General features: G+C 44.1%; 1 protein-coding gene across 2 annotated transcripts in view; it reads right to left on the bottom strand.

Moving 5' to 3' along the window:
* KIF5A (kinesin family member 5A) overlaps nucleotides 1–17115 on the bottom strand; it is a 32435-nt gene that overhangs the window by 5228 nt on the left and 10092 nt on the right. Inside the window, exons 6-26 of one of the 2 annotated variants that reach the window (XM_069080191.1) lie at nucleotides 17014–17069; nucleotides 16631–16718; nucleotides 16206–16330; nucleotides 15876–15980; nucleotides 15551–15699; nucleotides 15273–15421; nucleotides 14667–14842; nucleotides 14319–14387; nucleotides 7807–8013; nucleotides 7333–7479; nucleotides 6438–6626; nucleotides 5986–6103; nucleotides 5155–5219; nucleotides 4909–5018; nucleotides 4480–4581; nucleotides 4223–4283; nucleotides 3874–3945; nucleotides 3615–3719; nucleotides 1403–1619; nucleotides 854–1007; nucleotides 406–488 (exon numbers count right to left, since the gene is read on the bottom strand). In XM_069080191.1, coding sequence (XP_068936292.1) covers nucleotides 406–488; nucleotides 854–1007; nucleotides 1403–1619; nucleotides 3615–3719; nucleotides 3874–3945; nucleotides 4223–4283; nucleotides 4480–4581; nucleotides 4909–5018; nucleotides 5155–5219; nucleotides 5986–6103; nucleotides 6438–6626; nucleotides 7333–7479; nucleotides 7807–8013; nucleotides 14319–14387; nucleotides 14667–14842; nucleotides 15273–15421; nucleotides 15551–15699; nucleotides 15876–15980; nucleotides 16206–16330; nucleotides 16631–16718; nucleotides 17014–17069 — 2547 coding nt within the window. The remainder of the gene's footprint in view (nucleotides 1–405; nucleotides 489–853; nucleotides 1008–1402; nucleotides 1620–3614; nucleotides 3720–3873; nucleotides 3946–4222; nucleotides 4284–4479; nucleotides 4582–4908; nucleotides 5019–5154; nucleotides 5220–5985; nucleotides 6104–6437; nucleotides 6627–7332; nucleotides 7480–7806; nucleotides 8014–14318; nucleotides 14388–14666; nucleotides 14843–15272; nucleotides 15422–15550; nucleotides 15700–15875; nucleotides 15981–16205; nucleotides 16331–16630; nucleotides 16719–17013; nucleotides 17070–17115) is intronic. The other variant, XM_069080198.1, reaches the window with a different exon arrangement.

Here is a 17115-nt window from a genome sequence, read left to right as displayed (position 1 = left end):
AGTAGAGGAGACAAAGGGAAATAAACAAATAAGAAGGCAGGGTATCAAGTAACAATTTCCTAAGTTTCTTTCCCCCCCTGTCCCTTCAGAAGCCCTTGGGGACTTTAAGATATAGCTACTTTCCATTATAACTGAACTCCTTCACCAGATTTCCTTGGGAATGGGGGTTTCTAAGAAGAGTCTGTTCTGTTCTCTCACAAAGAGAAGAAAGGGTTAGGATGAATAGTAAAAGAAGAAGCAAAAGAGGAGAGTCCCAGACCCAGAAATGACAAAAGATTTGTGATGGTATTGGAGAGAGAGGGACCCCAAGGTCACTTCTTATTGGTTCTCCCAAACTGCCTCCCCACATAATGGAATCCTTGATTTTTAGTTATTTTTGAACAACAAATGCCCCCTCCTTCTTACCATTATCCATGTTTAGCTTCTGGTAGGAAGCCAGATTACCACTGGAGGAAGGGGTTCCACCGCTGGCAAAGGAGTTACCAAAGCTGAATGAGAAGGGTAAAGGAGAACAGATTTGGTATGTCTTAGCTCCTCCTCTCCAAGCCTTAAGACCACTATCTTCCCTACCTCCACAAATAGTCATAGCCTAACATTAAAGTGGTGGTGGGGGCTTCCCAAAGCAGGAATTATGGAACAATTAACCTTTAACTTGGAGAGTTGGTACCAATTCCTACCACAATTTATTATTGGGATAGTTAGGGGTGGGGTGGGGGAGAGAACAAGAGACAGGGTCAAAAACAAAGTTACTCAAAATAAAATGAGTCCTAGGGATTCTGCCTGATCATTGTCTTATAGAGACTCTGCCTCCTGAATATTGGACAGTGACCTCACCCCCATTGTGGTTACTTACTACATGTCTGAAGTAGCAGTAGGTGCAGCCTGCAAGTACAAATTCTGGTAGTTCTGGAAGAGATTGTTTGTGTAGCTGATGCATTCAGGGCTCCTGGTGCCATAAGGATTGGTGGGTGAAGACACTGGATAGTGGCCAGGCCGGACTGGTTTGGCTGTAGTTAAAGAGAAGACCAAGGACCCAAATACTAAGGATGCTGCCTCTTAACCCTTTTTACCTCTTGAAGTTATTCTGTTCCCTAGGTTGGCCTGGATGGCCTTTGAAGAAATCCAATGTTTTTTCTTTACAGTTGTTCCATTGAGGGAAAACAGTAACATCCTTCCACTGTGAAAAGTGACTAGCAGCCTGACATCCTGGGGATTTATCTGGCCTCATAGGGAAAGGGGCACATGAGGCCATGAGGATGCCACACAGTAGCAGGAGCTGTCTTAGTTTCTGAAGAGCTGGGGCTATTCAGGAGGAAGGCCCTGTCCTCTCAGGAAGGCTGCTGTGAATTCTGAGCATGCAGAGATCTTCCACACCAGGCCTGTCCCACTCCCCACCACTCACCAATCTGAGCAGAGTGGTTTCTCTTGCCAGCATTCTTGTAGCGCACTGCTTCCTTGATTCTGTCTACCTCTTGTTGGTATCTGCGCTTATCTTTCATGGCACCTTCCTTTGCTTCCTTCAGTGCGCCCTCCAGGGCCTTAACTCTCTCAGCCGTAGCCCTAAGTCGTTTCTCCAGCTTAGGAAGCTCACAGCGCAAATCTGCATTGTCACGAACCAGCTGTGGTGTGAGCAAAGGACAGGGAAAAAGACAAAAAGAAACCAGGAGAGAGACAGAAATAAATTGAAAGAGAGAAAAACAGGTGTCAAGAAATGGAGAAGAAATAATGCCACAGGATTTCAACCAATCTAGGCCCTAGTTCCTTCTTCAAACACTGTTGTCAGCTGGAGGTCAGGGAGAAAAGGTGACTGCCACTAAGTAGCCACACACACAGTGTCACATCCCTGTTAGTTACATTGTCTTCTCCCTTTCCCTCAAATTCCTGTCTCTCCAGTCCCACAGCTACAATACGGAAGGGGCATCCAGTGCTTCAGGGTTGAGGATAACAGGTAAAATACCCACAAGCAGAGATAAAGTGTGGGCATGCTGAGGGTGAGGCAGCAAAACACAGCAGCTGTTGGGAGAGGGAATGATAAGGGGAAGAGGCAAGTTGTCAAATGGCAAGAAGTGTCCGATAGAAGGTCAAATGCAATGCAGAGCAGAAGCCATGAGCACACATCCCCAACCCCATTCCATACACACACTCACACAAACAGAGCCCCACAGGAGGAAAGAAAATGTTTGAATTCTTACAGCCTTGTCTACCTTGCCCCCATATTGGAGGGTCTCCTGGGATTTCCCTCCCCTTGTGGATGAGGCAAGGGGACAGTTGGAACAAACAAAATCATCCCCTGCAGACTAAAAGATACCCCTTAATTTTTCACCACATTCCACACAAGAACTGAAAGAAATGCACAAGGAGACAAAGGAGTAGCATCAGTGGGGCTCTGGGGGAATAAAAATAATAGCAGAACGGGAGGGAGAAGTGGAGAAAGGGGATTGAAACCAGAAAGATTTCTGTGTGGTTTTGACTTAAGTGTAGATTGCAAGAAACATTGTCTCACTGATAAGCCCAGTTTGGGCACATTGTGTAACAGAGTTGTAGCACAGCCTGGAGAATTGTTGCCAGTCTCTTTTTCCTATAGTGAATATCTTGTTTGTGTAGACACAAACCTACCCATTCTAGGTAGAGTTTATTTTTTGATTGGGACACACCCTCATGTTGATCTACGAAAGAGACGAATGGGGAAGGATTTCAGTGACAACTGCAAGAGAATCAAACATCCTCTTCCAGGAAATGTTGTGTCTTTAGGGGGACTGGAGAGAGAAAGTACAATAAAGCCTTTTCCTGGTGCGAGATAAATTAATAGGTTAACATTGTAGATGAGCACTAGCCTACAACAGCCTACTGGCCTGTAGCAAGGAATGAAATCTGCCTTCCATGCTACAGGAGAGGGTAGAGTACATTGCTTGGAATGGTAAAAATGCCCATTAGTCAACCGCTGAAGCTGCCAGTAAGGCTTAAATGTCTTGGAAATAAGAGGAGAGTATCCATGTTTTGAATACACCAAACATTTCCTGTCCTTATTCCTCCGGGCCATCCCCTTTTTCTCTCCCTCCCCCCCATACCTTGGATACCCAGTCTTCCAGCTAAGAAGCCGCAGCAGAGAGGAGGGAGGGGACAGAAAGGCAGCAACTTAACATACAAGAGTCATGGACTAGCTCCCTGCCTCAGGCTAGTTGAGCCATGTAGGGGTCATATTCCCCTGACTCCCTCCCTCAAGCCTAGGCCCCAGCAGGATACACAACTTCCTTTGTTTCCCTGTTTATCTCCCATCTGTTAGGATGTTCTTCCTAAAGCCCAACTGAAATTCCTGTTGCAGTTCCAACCCATTTCTCTTTGTTCCAGATCACCCCAACTCCTCTTCCCAAGATGGAACTAGGCATCTCCATACTTAGTAGGAAGGGGATTGCAGTGTTTAGAAAGGTAAACAGCAGTCATGGAAGAAAGGGAAAAATAAAGCCAAATATAAGATAGTATTTTTAGGGACAGGAGCAGAAAAAGAAACCATTCAAATTGTGTTTCTCTTCAGTCCAATAAGCACCCAGGTAAGGGGTGAATATCCAGAAAACTGTCATCAGGAGACCCAAGCACCCTCTTTCCCCCAACCTTACCTGTTTGTGAACTTTTGTAAGCTGTTCCAGGTTGTTCTCAAGAAAGGAAATCTTCTGTTTCTGGGAGTGAATCCCCCCACTGTCCTCGGGTTCCATTTCTGCACTCTTGGGTAAAAAGGAGTATAGTGTCAGGACAGATCAGGAGACAGAAACTTATCAAAAGTTTGTCAGCTCAACTTGACATAATGGAGTCTTAGGTAATACAAAGGATAGGAAAGAGAGAGAAAAGGAATAGGGAGATACTGTAAATGGCACTCACTTTCTTGACTCGAGTCGTGACGTCTTGAACGAACAGCTTGCGAAGGTTGTGGAGGGTCTGGAGTTCCCGGGCCTATAAAGGAGAAAAAAAGTCTAAAAGAGCTAAAAAAAAAACCCCAGGATGCATCACTTCTGTGGACCAAAGTGGGACACTGATCTTTAATTGATGTCTTCTGATGAGAGACATCCATTTAACACTACAGTTTGAAAAAGGGACAGGAGAATTAGGTTGGGGAAGGAGTCTGAAGGCAAAGACTAGAGATCTCTCCATTTTAAAAGTACTGGTATCTTAATAAAGATTACTAATCAAATAATATTGATTTTCCAAAGCCTTGTACAATATTACTTACAACAGTCTCCTCCAGCCCCTTGAGGTCCTGCTTGGACTGTTCCTGTCGCTCATAGAGAAATCTTCAGCCAGATAAACATCATGAGATATTTGGAAAACATAGTTAGAACTTGTTTATGACACAGACTCATTTCCCCCTTCTCTTTTCTCCCCACCAAATTATCCTGTCTTGACAGCTAGATGGGGACAAGCTCGTCTTGTACATGTGGACATTCATGCACAAAGGCCTAGATGCCAGGGGTTTGCGGGCATACTCACGTCAGCTCCTGCAGTTTGATGCTCTTCTCATGCTCCTCACTCTTGAGCTTTTCGTAGTCAGCCTGCAGTTTTTCTAGCTCTAGCTGCAGCTTCTGATTCAGGCTGTAAAGATTAAAGATATAGCAGGAGTAAACAAAGAAAAACAGATTTTTACCTTTTTCACCTTGGAGAAGAAACAGGTCAGAACTGACCCATCTACCTTTAGCTATCAGAGTCTGATTGGGGTCAGTGTCCCCAGGTACAAATGGAATATTGTTTCAAATATATACTTGGTTTCCTCCACAGCACCCGGCATAGTGCTCACATGCAAATGTTTGTTGAATGAATGAGAGAACAATTAAAGGACTATTCCAGGGCTTCAGAATAATCTTTGGAGGAGATAAAGGAGGACAAGATGACCAGAGGGCTGATATAGTTGGGCTCCCTTACTCCTTAAGCTCATCGATGATTTTCTGCTTCTCGTTGATCTCATCCCGTAGCCGGGCCAGCTGGCGGTGATGGGCTTCACGATGATTCTCCATCTGCAGTTCCAGTGCCTTCTGCAAACAATAACACCCCCCCATTTAAGAACAGAGGATGCCCCCCACCCTTCATCTCTGTGAGGTCCAGACCAGCCCTTCACTCTGCCAAAACCTGGCAGCTTCCCCAACTTTTCCCCCCTCCCCTCTCCCTCACCTTCACCTCATCAGCATCCTGTGTGTCTGGTTCCTTGTCCTTCAAGGCTACTTCATTCACAGTTTCTGAGGAGGAATAGGGAAGGAATTAACACTGACCATGGATCTTCCAGGGAAATAACTCATTTCTTTGTGATAGCTGCTGTCAAGGTGGGGATACTGATTAAACAGACCCCAAAATAGGTTCCTCCAATCTAGGACAGTCTGACTTGATACAGAAGGGGCTGGGGAAGGTCTTAGGTTGATACAGATTAAACCTCATGCAAATAAATACCTAAATAGCATGAAAATTAACATCTTCAGTTTCTGACCAGAACATGAATGACTAGCCCAGGGCTGTTTGTTTTGGAACTTGTTGAGAATTCTCTCTCCTCACACAAGAGAACACAAAATATATATAATAGATAGAGAGAGCTAGCCTCAGAGTCTGGAATGCCTGGGTTCAAGTATTGGCTACTTGGGCAATAACGTAACTTCTCAGTGCCTCAGGCAACTTTAAGACTATAAGTTTCAGAAGAGAGGTAGATCTGCATTGTAGGAGGGGTTTCCTCTCTGGGTGTTCCCTAGCTTAAAGAAATCACAGGTGTACACATATACACATACTCTCTCTCTCTCTCTCTCTCTCTCTCTCTCTCTCTCTCTCTCTCTCTCTCTCTCTCTCTCTCTCTCTCTCTCTGTCTCTGTCTCTGTCTGTCTCTGTCTCTCTCTCCCTCTCTGTCTCTGTCTCCCTCTCTCTCCCTCTCTCTCTTTCCCTCTCCCTCACCCTCTCCCTCTCTCTCTCTTTCCCCTGAAGTCCCAAGATGAAATGAGGAAGACAGAAGGAAGGTCTCACCTTGAGCCTGTAATTTAGCAAGCTCATCGCTCAAGGAATCATAGGATTCTTCAAGATGCCTCTTTTTCAGTTCCACACTCTGCATGTATTCAGTCAAGGATCGGATTTTGGCCTCATGCTGGTGAAGGGGAAGAAGCAGTGAATCAGAAACAGAAGAACAAAGGTAAAAGCAGAGATTCAGGGACATTCTGAGAGTTCAAAAGTCTTTCCCGATCTTCCTACTACAGCATCAGTACTTTGCATTTTGCAATGTATTCTCCTGGGAAAATAGTACTCAAGACACTGTCTTTAGAAGCCACCAGCCTAGGTGTTCACACCCTATGAACTTTCAGTTTGTCACCCTGAATCCCTATCATTTCCCTCTGTTAATGATCCTCTGGCAGGAAGTAGTGAATTTTTCTATGGTCTACATTCCATATCCCCTACAAAAGACTCAATTCTCGGTCCCTCACCTGGGAGATGAGCAGTTGACAGGAAGAGAGCTCTCGCCCAGTCACCTCCATTTTGCGGTGACATTCAACCTGGAGATTCTCCAGTTGTCTGCACCGCTTAACCACAGACTTGACTTCTGACTTGATCTTACTGATGTAGAGTCGGGCCACTGTGAATTCCTCCTCAATTGCTCCACTTATTTCCACTGGCTATGGATCAAGGAAGGAAAAGAGAGACTGTAATCTGTGGCTTTCTCCTTAAAGTCACACCTCCCTCCTTTCTGCTGTAGTGTCTGCCATTTTCTCAGGTGGCAGCATAGCTCTTCTGTTTCTTCTACATTCCCTGCTCAAGATCTAGTCTTTTATAAGTAGACACTTACTGCCTAGGATATGAAATCAAAACTCTTCAACACAGCCTTCAAGGATCTTCTGCAACCTGTCTACCCCTCTATTTACCATGTTAATCTTTAAATAAAACTTCATTTTGCTATGGAGTTAATATTTCTACAAACAACTTGGTCCAACCCTACCACCCTATCTGCATGTGCTATTTCTTCTGTCTCTGCTGTCACCTTTCAAAACCTGACTCAAAGCTTACCTCTACTAGGAAATCCTCTTTTTACCCTACCCTGAACACTTCTTTATCCTTCATTCTTTCACCAAGCAGTTATTTACTTGATATAAAATTAGCCTTCCATTTGTCTCTCTGCTTTTTAAACAATTTTTGTTTCCTACCTGTATGTACTATTTGTTTCTTTTAGACTAGCATTTCCTTAAAGATAAGAATTATGTTTCTCCAGTGTCTGGTACCAAAGGCATTCAGATCAAAGGATCTAATAGATGTACTCCATTTCCCCTATTCCTCTCACCCATCTAAGCGGAAACTTAGAAAAGGAGAGACCCCATCCCTACTTACCAGCTTGATCTCCCCATTGCCTACGATGACACTGAATTCACTCAGGTCCTTCATTAGTCCATTCAAGACCTCAGCAATTCTCTTTCTTTGATGACCACTGACTTCTTGTAGCCTCTGCAGTTCAGACTCCAGGGACAACATGGTAGCCTAAAAATAGTCACCACAATCCTCAGAGTCATTGCCAATATCCCCTACTTCCTCCTCCAGAACAGAGCCTCTCCTTCCCCACATCTTCATGGAGTCACACCCTGTGATGTGACTGGCATTAGAGAGAGATGAACGAAGGGAAATATAGTAAGTTTAAATTCATGGAATAGAGGTAATTCTAGAGAGAGTGAGGATCAGTAACCAAGGGACTCTTTGGTCCACATATGAAAGTATGAAACCAAATAATGTGCAATGATCCCTTTGGAGGTGAGGGAAAGGGGCTTTAGTTTGGGGGTAGGCAGACCTCCTCACTATTTGGTCACTTACCACCTTTTGTGACAGTTCATCCATCAGCAGCTGGTTCTGCTGACTCTTTTCCTCAACTTCCTGTGATTTTTGATCATAGTTGACTGCCAGTTCCTCTAATGCCTGCAACACCTCTTTCACCTCATCCTTGGCTGCATCATTCTCTGACTGTAGATGACTCAGCTCCTGCTGAACCTTCTCATTGTCACCTCGTGTGGACACCAGTAGCTAAGAGAATGGGAAGTCACGTGTTAGTAGTCATCTACTTCAAGTACCTAGCCCTGTGGCTTTCTCGCCTGGGGAGGTCAAGGTCCAAATCTTAGGGTTATTGCATTAGTAGATTAAAGTGAATGACTTCATTGTCACCTCCTATGAGAACCAGCAGCTCAGAAAATGGGAAATCAGATGTTAGTGGTCTTCTACTTTGAGTTACCAGTTCCATGGTTTCCTGACCTGGAGAGATGGAGCCCCAAGTCTCAGGGTTATTAAACTGGTAGATCAAAGGAATGTTATAGATAGAGGAGTATATATAGATTTCAGTAAGGCATTTAATAAAGGATAGTGATATTTGTGGTCTAAATGATATATAGTATAGTTAAATGGATATGGTTGCATGAATAAACTTAAAGACATGATTAATGAGTCAATCAGAAGGGAAGGTCTCTAATGCAATACCCCAGGCCTTGTTTTGTTCAACATGACCAATGACTTGGATGAATGTATAGACAGCACCAATATTCAAAGATGACAAAGCCTAAAGGAACTGAAAACTCATTGAATGACAGAATTAGAAATCAAAAAGGTCTTGACAGGTGCAATAAGTCAAATTTCATAAGATGAAAAATAAAATGAAATTTATATACTTCATAAGATGGAATTCACAAGATGAAATGGGATAAATGTAAAGTCCTCCATTTGTGTGGTTGAGTAGTAGCAACTAAGGGCCTTGTTGTTGTTGAGGTTAGTTTTTCCTAAGACCTTGCCACATTGACTGGGTTAGCTTTTCTCTCTCTCTCTCTTTTTTTTTTTTTAAGCAATTGGGGTTAAGTAACTTGCTCAAGGTTACACAGCCAGTTATTTCTGGGTGTGGTGCTGAGTGTCCGAGCTCGGGATTCGATCTCCAGGTTGTCCCAACACTGGAGCCAGTGCTCTTACTCGCTGAGCCACCTGGCTGCCCCCTAGCTTTTCTCTCAAAGGCAGGGGAGCAGTCCATGAGAACTGATTGGCCCAGGGGACTAAGGCATGAACCTCCTTGGTTACCTGGAACATAAAATAGTCATCTCATAAATGCTTTTTAGACCTTATGGATGTTTCAGTGTTGTGCCAGAGATGTTTCCATATGGAGACAAAGGGAGCTTGGTCTGCCAAAACCAATGTGGTATCTTTTTAAGTATCCTCTCCATGCTTTGGCTAGGTAAAACTCCTTTTGTTCAATCTAGTCAACCCTGAACCACCAGACTGGCCTGAGTCAGGCCTGTTCCACAATAATTTGTGGTAGTCAGTAGGATTTTCATCAGAATGATCTTGTGGTCAAAGTGAGAAAAGAGAAAGCTATGGAGAAGAAGAACCTTGAGCAAAAAGATGTTCCAATACTCTACTATGGTACCCTGTGACTGTTATGGGCAAATCCTCCCCATGGGACAGTGTGGGTGCTTCTACTGGCCTGGAGAGATTAGCCTGATGGATGCTAAATGTTGTTGTTGTGTAAAATAAAGATGGGACCTAGAAGAACATTCCCTATCAAGAGCCGTTAACAGTCAGATGGCAGCACATGGAAAATAAAAGGAAATTATCCCAGTACATTCAACAACTATAGACAGGGTTCTTGGTTTTTAAGAACCATGATGGACTTAATATCAGCACAAGTAAAAGGAGCAATGCTGAAGGAAATAAGGACCAAAATGCATGTTCAGTCCTTTTAAGAACAGGGCTATCCCAAGAGAATGAGAGCAGAACCAAGGATGAGAATTGAAACCATCACAAGTGGTTAGAAAGTTTTACCCTAGTACCATTCCCCCTCTGTCCTCTTGGAGTTATCCCCACAGAAGGGGCAGAGAGTGGAGTGGGCTTTCCCACCAAGGAGCTTGAGAGGCTTTAAAGCAACAACAAAACCTGATGAGTCACAGTAGTAGTTGAGGTCATAAGTCAGTCTAGCCAATTTGGAGACACTCTCAGGAGCAGAGTTCCATCCACTTGGGAAGCTTATAGAAGATTTACTTTTGCAAAGCCTATTGAATGAGTTAGAGGTCCTAGATGCAGACCATCCTTTGTCCCTTTTTAGGGACAATTGTGCTTACCTGACACTATAAAGATGAATTTCTATTGTAAGCAGTTCCCCAATGAGGATCTGCAAGGGAGGAGGTGAAATTCCTAAAAGAGATGGGTTTAGTAGACTAAGCTATGCCCATCCTGCCATGGCCTGCCATATCCTATGACTACCAGGCAAATATACCTTCTCTTAAAACATCTATGCCACTTAATGGTGAGTAGGGTCAAATAGAAATCCTTGGAGATGCCCAAGCCATGAAGGGGTGAAAGCTGTTTCCTTCCTAGTGATGGAGATGGAAGCCCAAGTATTTGCTTCACCAGTTTCCTTTATAATTATCTTGGATGGTTGATAAAGAAGACAAATGGCAGCTGGCATCTTTTGGTCTATAACTACAGTGAGCTAAACAAAGTCATCATGCCAATTGCTGAGGTCATTTCTTAACCCGTCAATGGTCAGGTAGCTCAAGCTGACAGTGTTTGCTTTGAGGTTTTGCTTGTATATATTTTGGAATCATTCTCTTCTAGGTATGGATCTTGGGCATCTCTCTCTATAAAAGCTCTTCATTGTGATTCTCTTTATTCTTCCAGCCTTACTTCCTGAATTGAGACTTTGCTATGGCCTGGCTATGCTCTGGGCCTTGTTTGGTCCTGATCTGTATTCTCTAGGATCCTGACGCTGCTGTCTCCAAATACTGAGTTTTGTGTTCTTCAAGGAACATCTCAGCATCCTAGGCCAGGGACATGTAAACTTTACATATGTCCAGAGTTGTCCAATCTAGGATGCATTCTGATCACTGCTATCCTGGTCTAAGCTTTGCAAGTTCCTTCTCTGATTTGGGTCTGGGTGACACAACTATAGGCTTACCCCTGGTTGAAGACTGCTGCTGGGCCCAGCCCTTTAGCTAACTGGAAGATTTAAAGGGTCACAGCAGTAAAACTGCAAATTCCCTTTTGGTTTGAGCTCTCTCTTTGAGCTCAGTTGCAGGCCTCAGATTGGCCTAGGGAATGAATCATAAACCTTATTTAGAAGTCAGAAACACACAACTGCTCATTTCTACTCCTGTACTTTGCCCAGTACATAACCCCAGACTACTCCATGCCCTGGCCCACCACTCCTAGTCACAGGTCTCCTCCTGCCTATACTATAACTGTGACCTAGATCTGGAGTTAGACAGAGCTAGCAGCTAACTCCTGTTCCTGATTCCTGCATAGCACCCCAGCAGGATCCAAGATCACTAGTTCTCTAGCAACAAGGCCCAACTCGGTCCTTTCACTTAAAAACTCTGGGCCGTTCCTTCCTGGCTAGATTTCTAGCCTAGTACCAACAGATACCTTTTGTCTCCTTCTACTGACCTGGGCTAGAAAAATGACTCACTGTGGTTTTTTCTTCTCTTTCCTGACCATCACTCAATCCAGAGTTCTTTCTAGGTCTTTATTGAAGTAGTTGTTTGGGTGGAGGGTGGGAAGGGTTGGAGCTCAGCTTTACTGTTTCCTCTATTCCACCATCTTTGCTGGTCTCCCACTAGTGAGTAGGACAGGATTCTTCACATTGAAAATGCCTTTTTCTCTATTCCTATGGCTAGAACTAACTTCCCCAGTATATATTCATCATCCATTCCCAAGGCTACTTGAACTCTTCCCTCAAACTACTACAATCTGATGGGCAGAGACCAGAAAAAGCCCTCCCTTCTGAGGCATTGCTGCCAGATTGATCACAGAATATTGACTAGACTGGAAGAGGCCACAGTGACAAAGGTTCTAGGTCAGATGGAAGCCTATGTAAGGGGCAAGGAGTGAGAGATCAGCTCTAAGAAAATCCAGGGTCCAGCTCATTCCGCCATGTTTTCGGGAGTACAGTAGATGGGGAAACTCAAACAATTCCAGGCATATTCCAGAACAAGCTACCCATCCTTGATTTTCCATGATCTAAAAAGAAAGCCCAGAGGCTTATTGCACTCTAAATTTTGGAGCTCACATTCTTCACCTAGGTGTCCTGACAGCTTCCATTCCAAGACCTAAAGTGGGCCATCCACCAATCTCCTCATGGGGCCTTAGGACACTTTGTGGCCCATGCTGTTAGAGGTCTCTGTCTATAAACAGCAGAATGATTATATAGCCTTTTGCAGATACCTAGTTATTTGTGGGGCATGTCAGCACTTACTGGAGAGACGTATGCCCTCTACTGAACAAAACAACCAGGTTGATGCCATTATGAGAAAGGCAAATGTTGAAAAGTTAATCCATTACCATTCGGGACCTGGGGGGCTGTGATGTCTTGTTGTCCTGAGCAAGGGACCAGATAATCCTCCTAACTAATAAAAAGGCAACTTCTTCTGCTCATTGGAGCCCCTTGTACAAATCAGAATGCCTGCCTACCATGCACAGTCCTTGACTTGCCCCAACTAGCCAATTGACCCCTCTTTCTCCATCTGCGGGCAAGAAGCTTGTTCCTGCTAAACAACAACTTTGTCATCGTGCCACTGAGATTAGTTGTCCCGCTTCAGATAAGCTATGTCCTTTGATGAATTAACACCATCCTAGGAAGGGGGAGGGTTCTCTGGTTTGGAAGCTTCTGGGATCTAACCTCCAGCAAGATTTACCCAATGAAGGGGTGGCCAGGTGGTGCAGTGAGTAAGAGCGTCAACCCTGGCATCGGGAGACCAGGGATTGGTTCTGGCCTCAGATACTCAGCACCCACACAAAAATAATAACTGGCCACGTAACCTTGAGCAAGTTACTTTAACACCAATTGCTTAAAAAAAAAAAAGATTTACCCAACAAAGAAGACATTTTGATGTTCTGACTGACCTTCTCTGGCCCTTATTTATTCTATCCCTGGTTCTTCACCCTGGCCTAAAGGCTCGTGCCCCTCAGAATCTATACACCCTAGGGAAATGGTTCAGGTTCTCCTCAATTATGTTTCATTTTTCCTGGTATAGTTCAGACAACTCCTTCCCACAAAAGGCTTATAAAACCAAATGGTGGTATTATTGCTGTGTCTTACTTTCTAACAACATGGGAGAGGTAAAACTCTTTCTGTAGAACTACAATGAATTTCTGTTTACCTAGAAGAAAGAAGGTTGAGGACAATCCTGAGTTCCTGATCGTAGACCCCTCCCCTTATGGCACTCCTAGGGAGGGGACTATTCTTGCAGGAAAGAGAGAGAACATTGAGGGGGTAGTGGGTGATATGGTGCAAGTCAGGATATATGCAAGAATGTAATGAACTCTTAGTTATCTTACTATAGAAGAGGAGGAGGAGAGAGACAGACAGACAGACCTTGGGCTCCATTAAGAGAATCTAGTATGTGGAAGGGGGTGGTGATTCTATAGTTTGTCCTAGTTAGACCACAATTGAAGTTTTGTGCTCAGTTCCAAATGCCACATTTTTGGAAGGATGTCAGTAACTTTGAGACTGTCCCAAGATTGTCCACAAGGCTCTGAAGGACCTCCCCTCCCTTTTTAGTCAGTCTGGGTTGCCTAGGGTCACATAGCTACTAAATGTCTAAGGTCAAATTTGAACTCAGGTTCTCTTGACTCCAGGGCTGGTACTGTATTCACTGCACCACCTAGCTGCCCTAAAAGATCTCTTTTTGCTGTCATATCACATTGTTGACTAATATTGAGCTTTTAGTGCACTAAAACATCCAGTTCTTTTTTTTTAATGCAAACTGCTGTCTAAACAGACTCTTCCATCTTGTACTTCTGACAACTCTTTGAACCCAAATGTAAGACTTTCCATTTATTCCTATTAAATTTGTCTTATTCATTTTTTTTTTCAAGTAGAATGTGCTGTGCTGGAGGGTAGTAAGTTCCCTATCTTTGGAGGTCCTCAATGAGAGTTGGATGACTACTCAGATATGTTTTAGAAGGATGTTGGTTTTGACTAGGTGCTCTCTGAGGTCCTTTCCAGTCCAAGATTCTATGATTCTCAGTCTGGCTCTGGTTCTGAGACTGCTGATAGAGCAAAAAATCTAAGAGAAAGAAGCTTGCTGGTTAGAAAAAATGTAGCTTAGATGTGTTAAGTCAATAGGGATGAGGTCCTTGGACTTTTCAATACATAAGCGAAGCCCCAATAATTTAATAAGTTCTCAGGGTGATTCTCCCTGCACAGAATGCCCATTCTCCCTTCCTAATACAAATAAGGTTTCTCATGCTTTCTAAGAAAAGAAACATCCAACTTCCCCTGCTCCCCTGTCTCCTCCTGACCACTGGGAAATCCTCTGAATTCTAAATGCCATCCTTACCGCTGCAAATATAATTACCTCTTCCTGGTCCAACATTTGTTGCTTAAGTTTTTCCATAAGTTGACTCTGCTGATTAATCTCGTCATCCTGTTAGAGGCAAGGGGAAGAAACAGGTAGAGAATGAGATTTTAGTATTTCTCTCTCAATAGTCTATTGGGGGTCTGCTTCAGAATTACTGAAAGTGGAATGAGGCATTATGTGAGGAAAGGCTCCTGAGGGAAATCTGAATTAATTAGGAATAGCCTTGCCCACCCCATGCCCCAAAAGAAGCCTTTTTAGCATCTTTCCTCTGCTCTGTGCCTCTTTCCTCAAATCTCTCATTTTTCTTCCCTTTATGTCTACCTTTCCAGTTCCCTCCCTAGTCACCTTATCATCTAGTTGCTTATAGAGACGCCTTATCTCCTCTTCATATTTCTGTCTTTCCTCAGGTGCAATTCGAACCACAATGGATGAGTTGTCATTCACAGGTGTCTCCTCACAGATCTCCCCTCCAGGGGTTGATTCCTCCCCACCTAGACGCTCTGTCTCTGGCACATTCTCCCCTAAAGAGTCAGCACAGGGAAAGGGGTTGGGAATAGACAAGTGAGCCTGAGATACCCACTCTATAAAGAGAAGATAGGGACATCTACAGAGAACTCCCTCCCAAAGAGAAATACCCCCACTTAGACCCCTTAACTTCCTGCCACAATATTTTCTTTGCTGTCAAAAACTTACCTATTTTTTGCCCCAGAGAGAAATACCCCTTTTCCTTACAAAAAAAAAACCCCTCCCTCTCACCTAGGGATCACCCTGTTTCCCCTTAGTATTCCGTCTCCAAGAACAGAGCCTCCCGGACCTTGCATGTCACTCTCTGAAACAGGGCTGCTCTGGCTCCAAGGTGCTTCCCTCCTCTCTCCCAAATGAAAGTTCCTTTCTGACCACCACCACCCCCCAAGGGGCTCTCTTTCCCTCAGGGTCCTATTCTGTTCTAACCATTTCTCCACCGGCTCAGCTCAGCTTCCAGCTTGGCAATTGTTTCTTTTTGTGCCTTTGTCTTCTCCTTCTCTTTCTCATATTTCTTCTTCCATTGCTCAGCAGTCAGTTCCAGATTCACTGAAGCAGTGTTCTTTATGGTCTTTGCCCTTGGAGAAGGAAGGGGAAGAAGAAAATTAGAAGGCCTGGGGATTAAAGAGACAGGGTGGGAAGAATGAACTGAGCTAGGAGAAACCTGAGGGAATTGCTGAAGGAGAAAGGATAGGCTTGCCACAGACCTCTGTCCAAACATGAGAGTAGATTTGGTCTCAGCATCATTGTAACTGGATGGTGAGCAGCAGATAAACATGGTTGTCCGGCAGTTCCCTCCCAAAGAGTCCTGAAGGATCCGAGTCATTTTGCTGTCACGATATGGAACATAGCTTTTCTGGGGAGAAGTAAGACTGAGTGAGGAAAAGAAATCTGCTATGAAGGGCAAGAGGGTAGGAATTGGGATTGGAAAATTTATAGAGTGAAGAACTGAGAAGATTGGGAGGTTTGTGGAGGAAATCAAGAGATCATGGGATGAGGTAAAGGCAGGAGAGAACCAGAACGGACACTCACTGTGCCTTCAGCCAGAGCAGAGATCACATTCCCCAGTGCTGACAAAGACTTATTGATATTCTTTGCTTCATCCAACACCGCTCCCTCTGCCCCTGTTTTGCTGACCTGTGCAGGGAGGAGAAGATGCATATGTGATGACAAGCTGAACTTTCACTCCCCAGGTGGGGTTTCTCAGTTCTTTGGGGGTGGGAGGGACAGAGATTGGGTCTAAAAGAGGCAGTTGGGCAGGAATAGAGAGGGCTTTTTCCTTTAGCCAGATCTTCAAAGACTTTGATAAGAAAGGTTGCCTCTCAAAGACTTCACACCCCCAAATTTGCCCCTCCCTCTAACCTTCTCACTTCCTGCAAGGTCCACTAGGTAGAGTTTCCCACTGAGCTTTTGCTCAGTCTCCACATTTTCTTGCTTGATGTTGATAAGGAAAATGCTGTGACTTCTGGAGCTGTGCTCATTCATGTCTGAAAGGAGTGAAGGGAGAAAAAGGTACAGTGATAGTCAGAAATGTTAGGCTACTTCTCATCCAACAAAATAGCCCCCTATACCTCCATATCCTCTAGACAGAGAAAGGTTTTAGCCATCCTTCCCTCTGGGCCAGTGTCCCTGACCCACACAGACAAGGGATTCTCCTTTCCTGAAGGACAAAGATGCCCTAGATTCCTTTCTGCTCCTTAGCTTTTTAACCTCAGAGAGAGGCACAGAGACAGAAGCAAACACACACACACACACACACACACACACATCTTAGTTTTCCTACTCACTAGTGACTGCCACATGGCGGTTGGATTTCCCTTCATCGATAACATCCAAAATTTCTTCTGGGCTAGACACAAAACGCTCGGTGCAACCCTACAGGGTGAACATGGGCATAAATACATTGACTGTAATACTTCTAGACACTAGCTAGAAGGTTGACGATATAACTTTTGAATTCCAAGGTTTTATATCATTCAGTCCATTGTAACACAACTCTTCAAATTCTGACCCATCTAGACATTTGACCTTTTCAGTGTATAACACTCCCCCTTCACCAATGAACATATATACACATAACATTTGTCGTTCTAATACGTGGGGCATTGGTATTCTGAATCTTCAGACACTGACCTCCAAATTACCATTTTTTCTCCAGCCCCACTCTCACCTTGACAAATGGCACCCGGTTCTTATCTTCATGCACAGACAGGTTTGTCTTGGTCACTGAATTGGGATGAAGAAGGATAAGACCTGTTGTCCCAGTTTCCTG

This window comes from Petaurus breviceps, unplaced genomic scaffold, assembly GCF_028583685.1.
Source record: "Petaurus breviceps papuanus isolate PSGF00001 unplaced genomic scaffold, PetGlider_PUasm1.0 154, whole genome shotgun sequence".
Taxonomy (NCBI): Eukaryota; Metazoa; Chordata; class Mammalia; order Diprotodontia; family Petauridae; genus Petaurus; species Petaurus breviceps.
The sequence above is the reverse complement of the archived record's forward strand: the minus strand, read 5'-3'. Positions and strand labels throughout refer to the sequence as shown.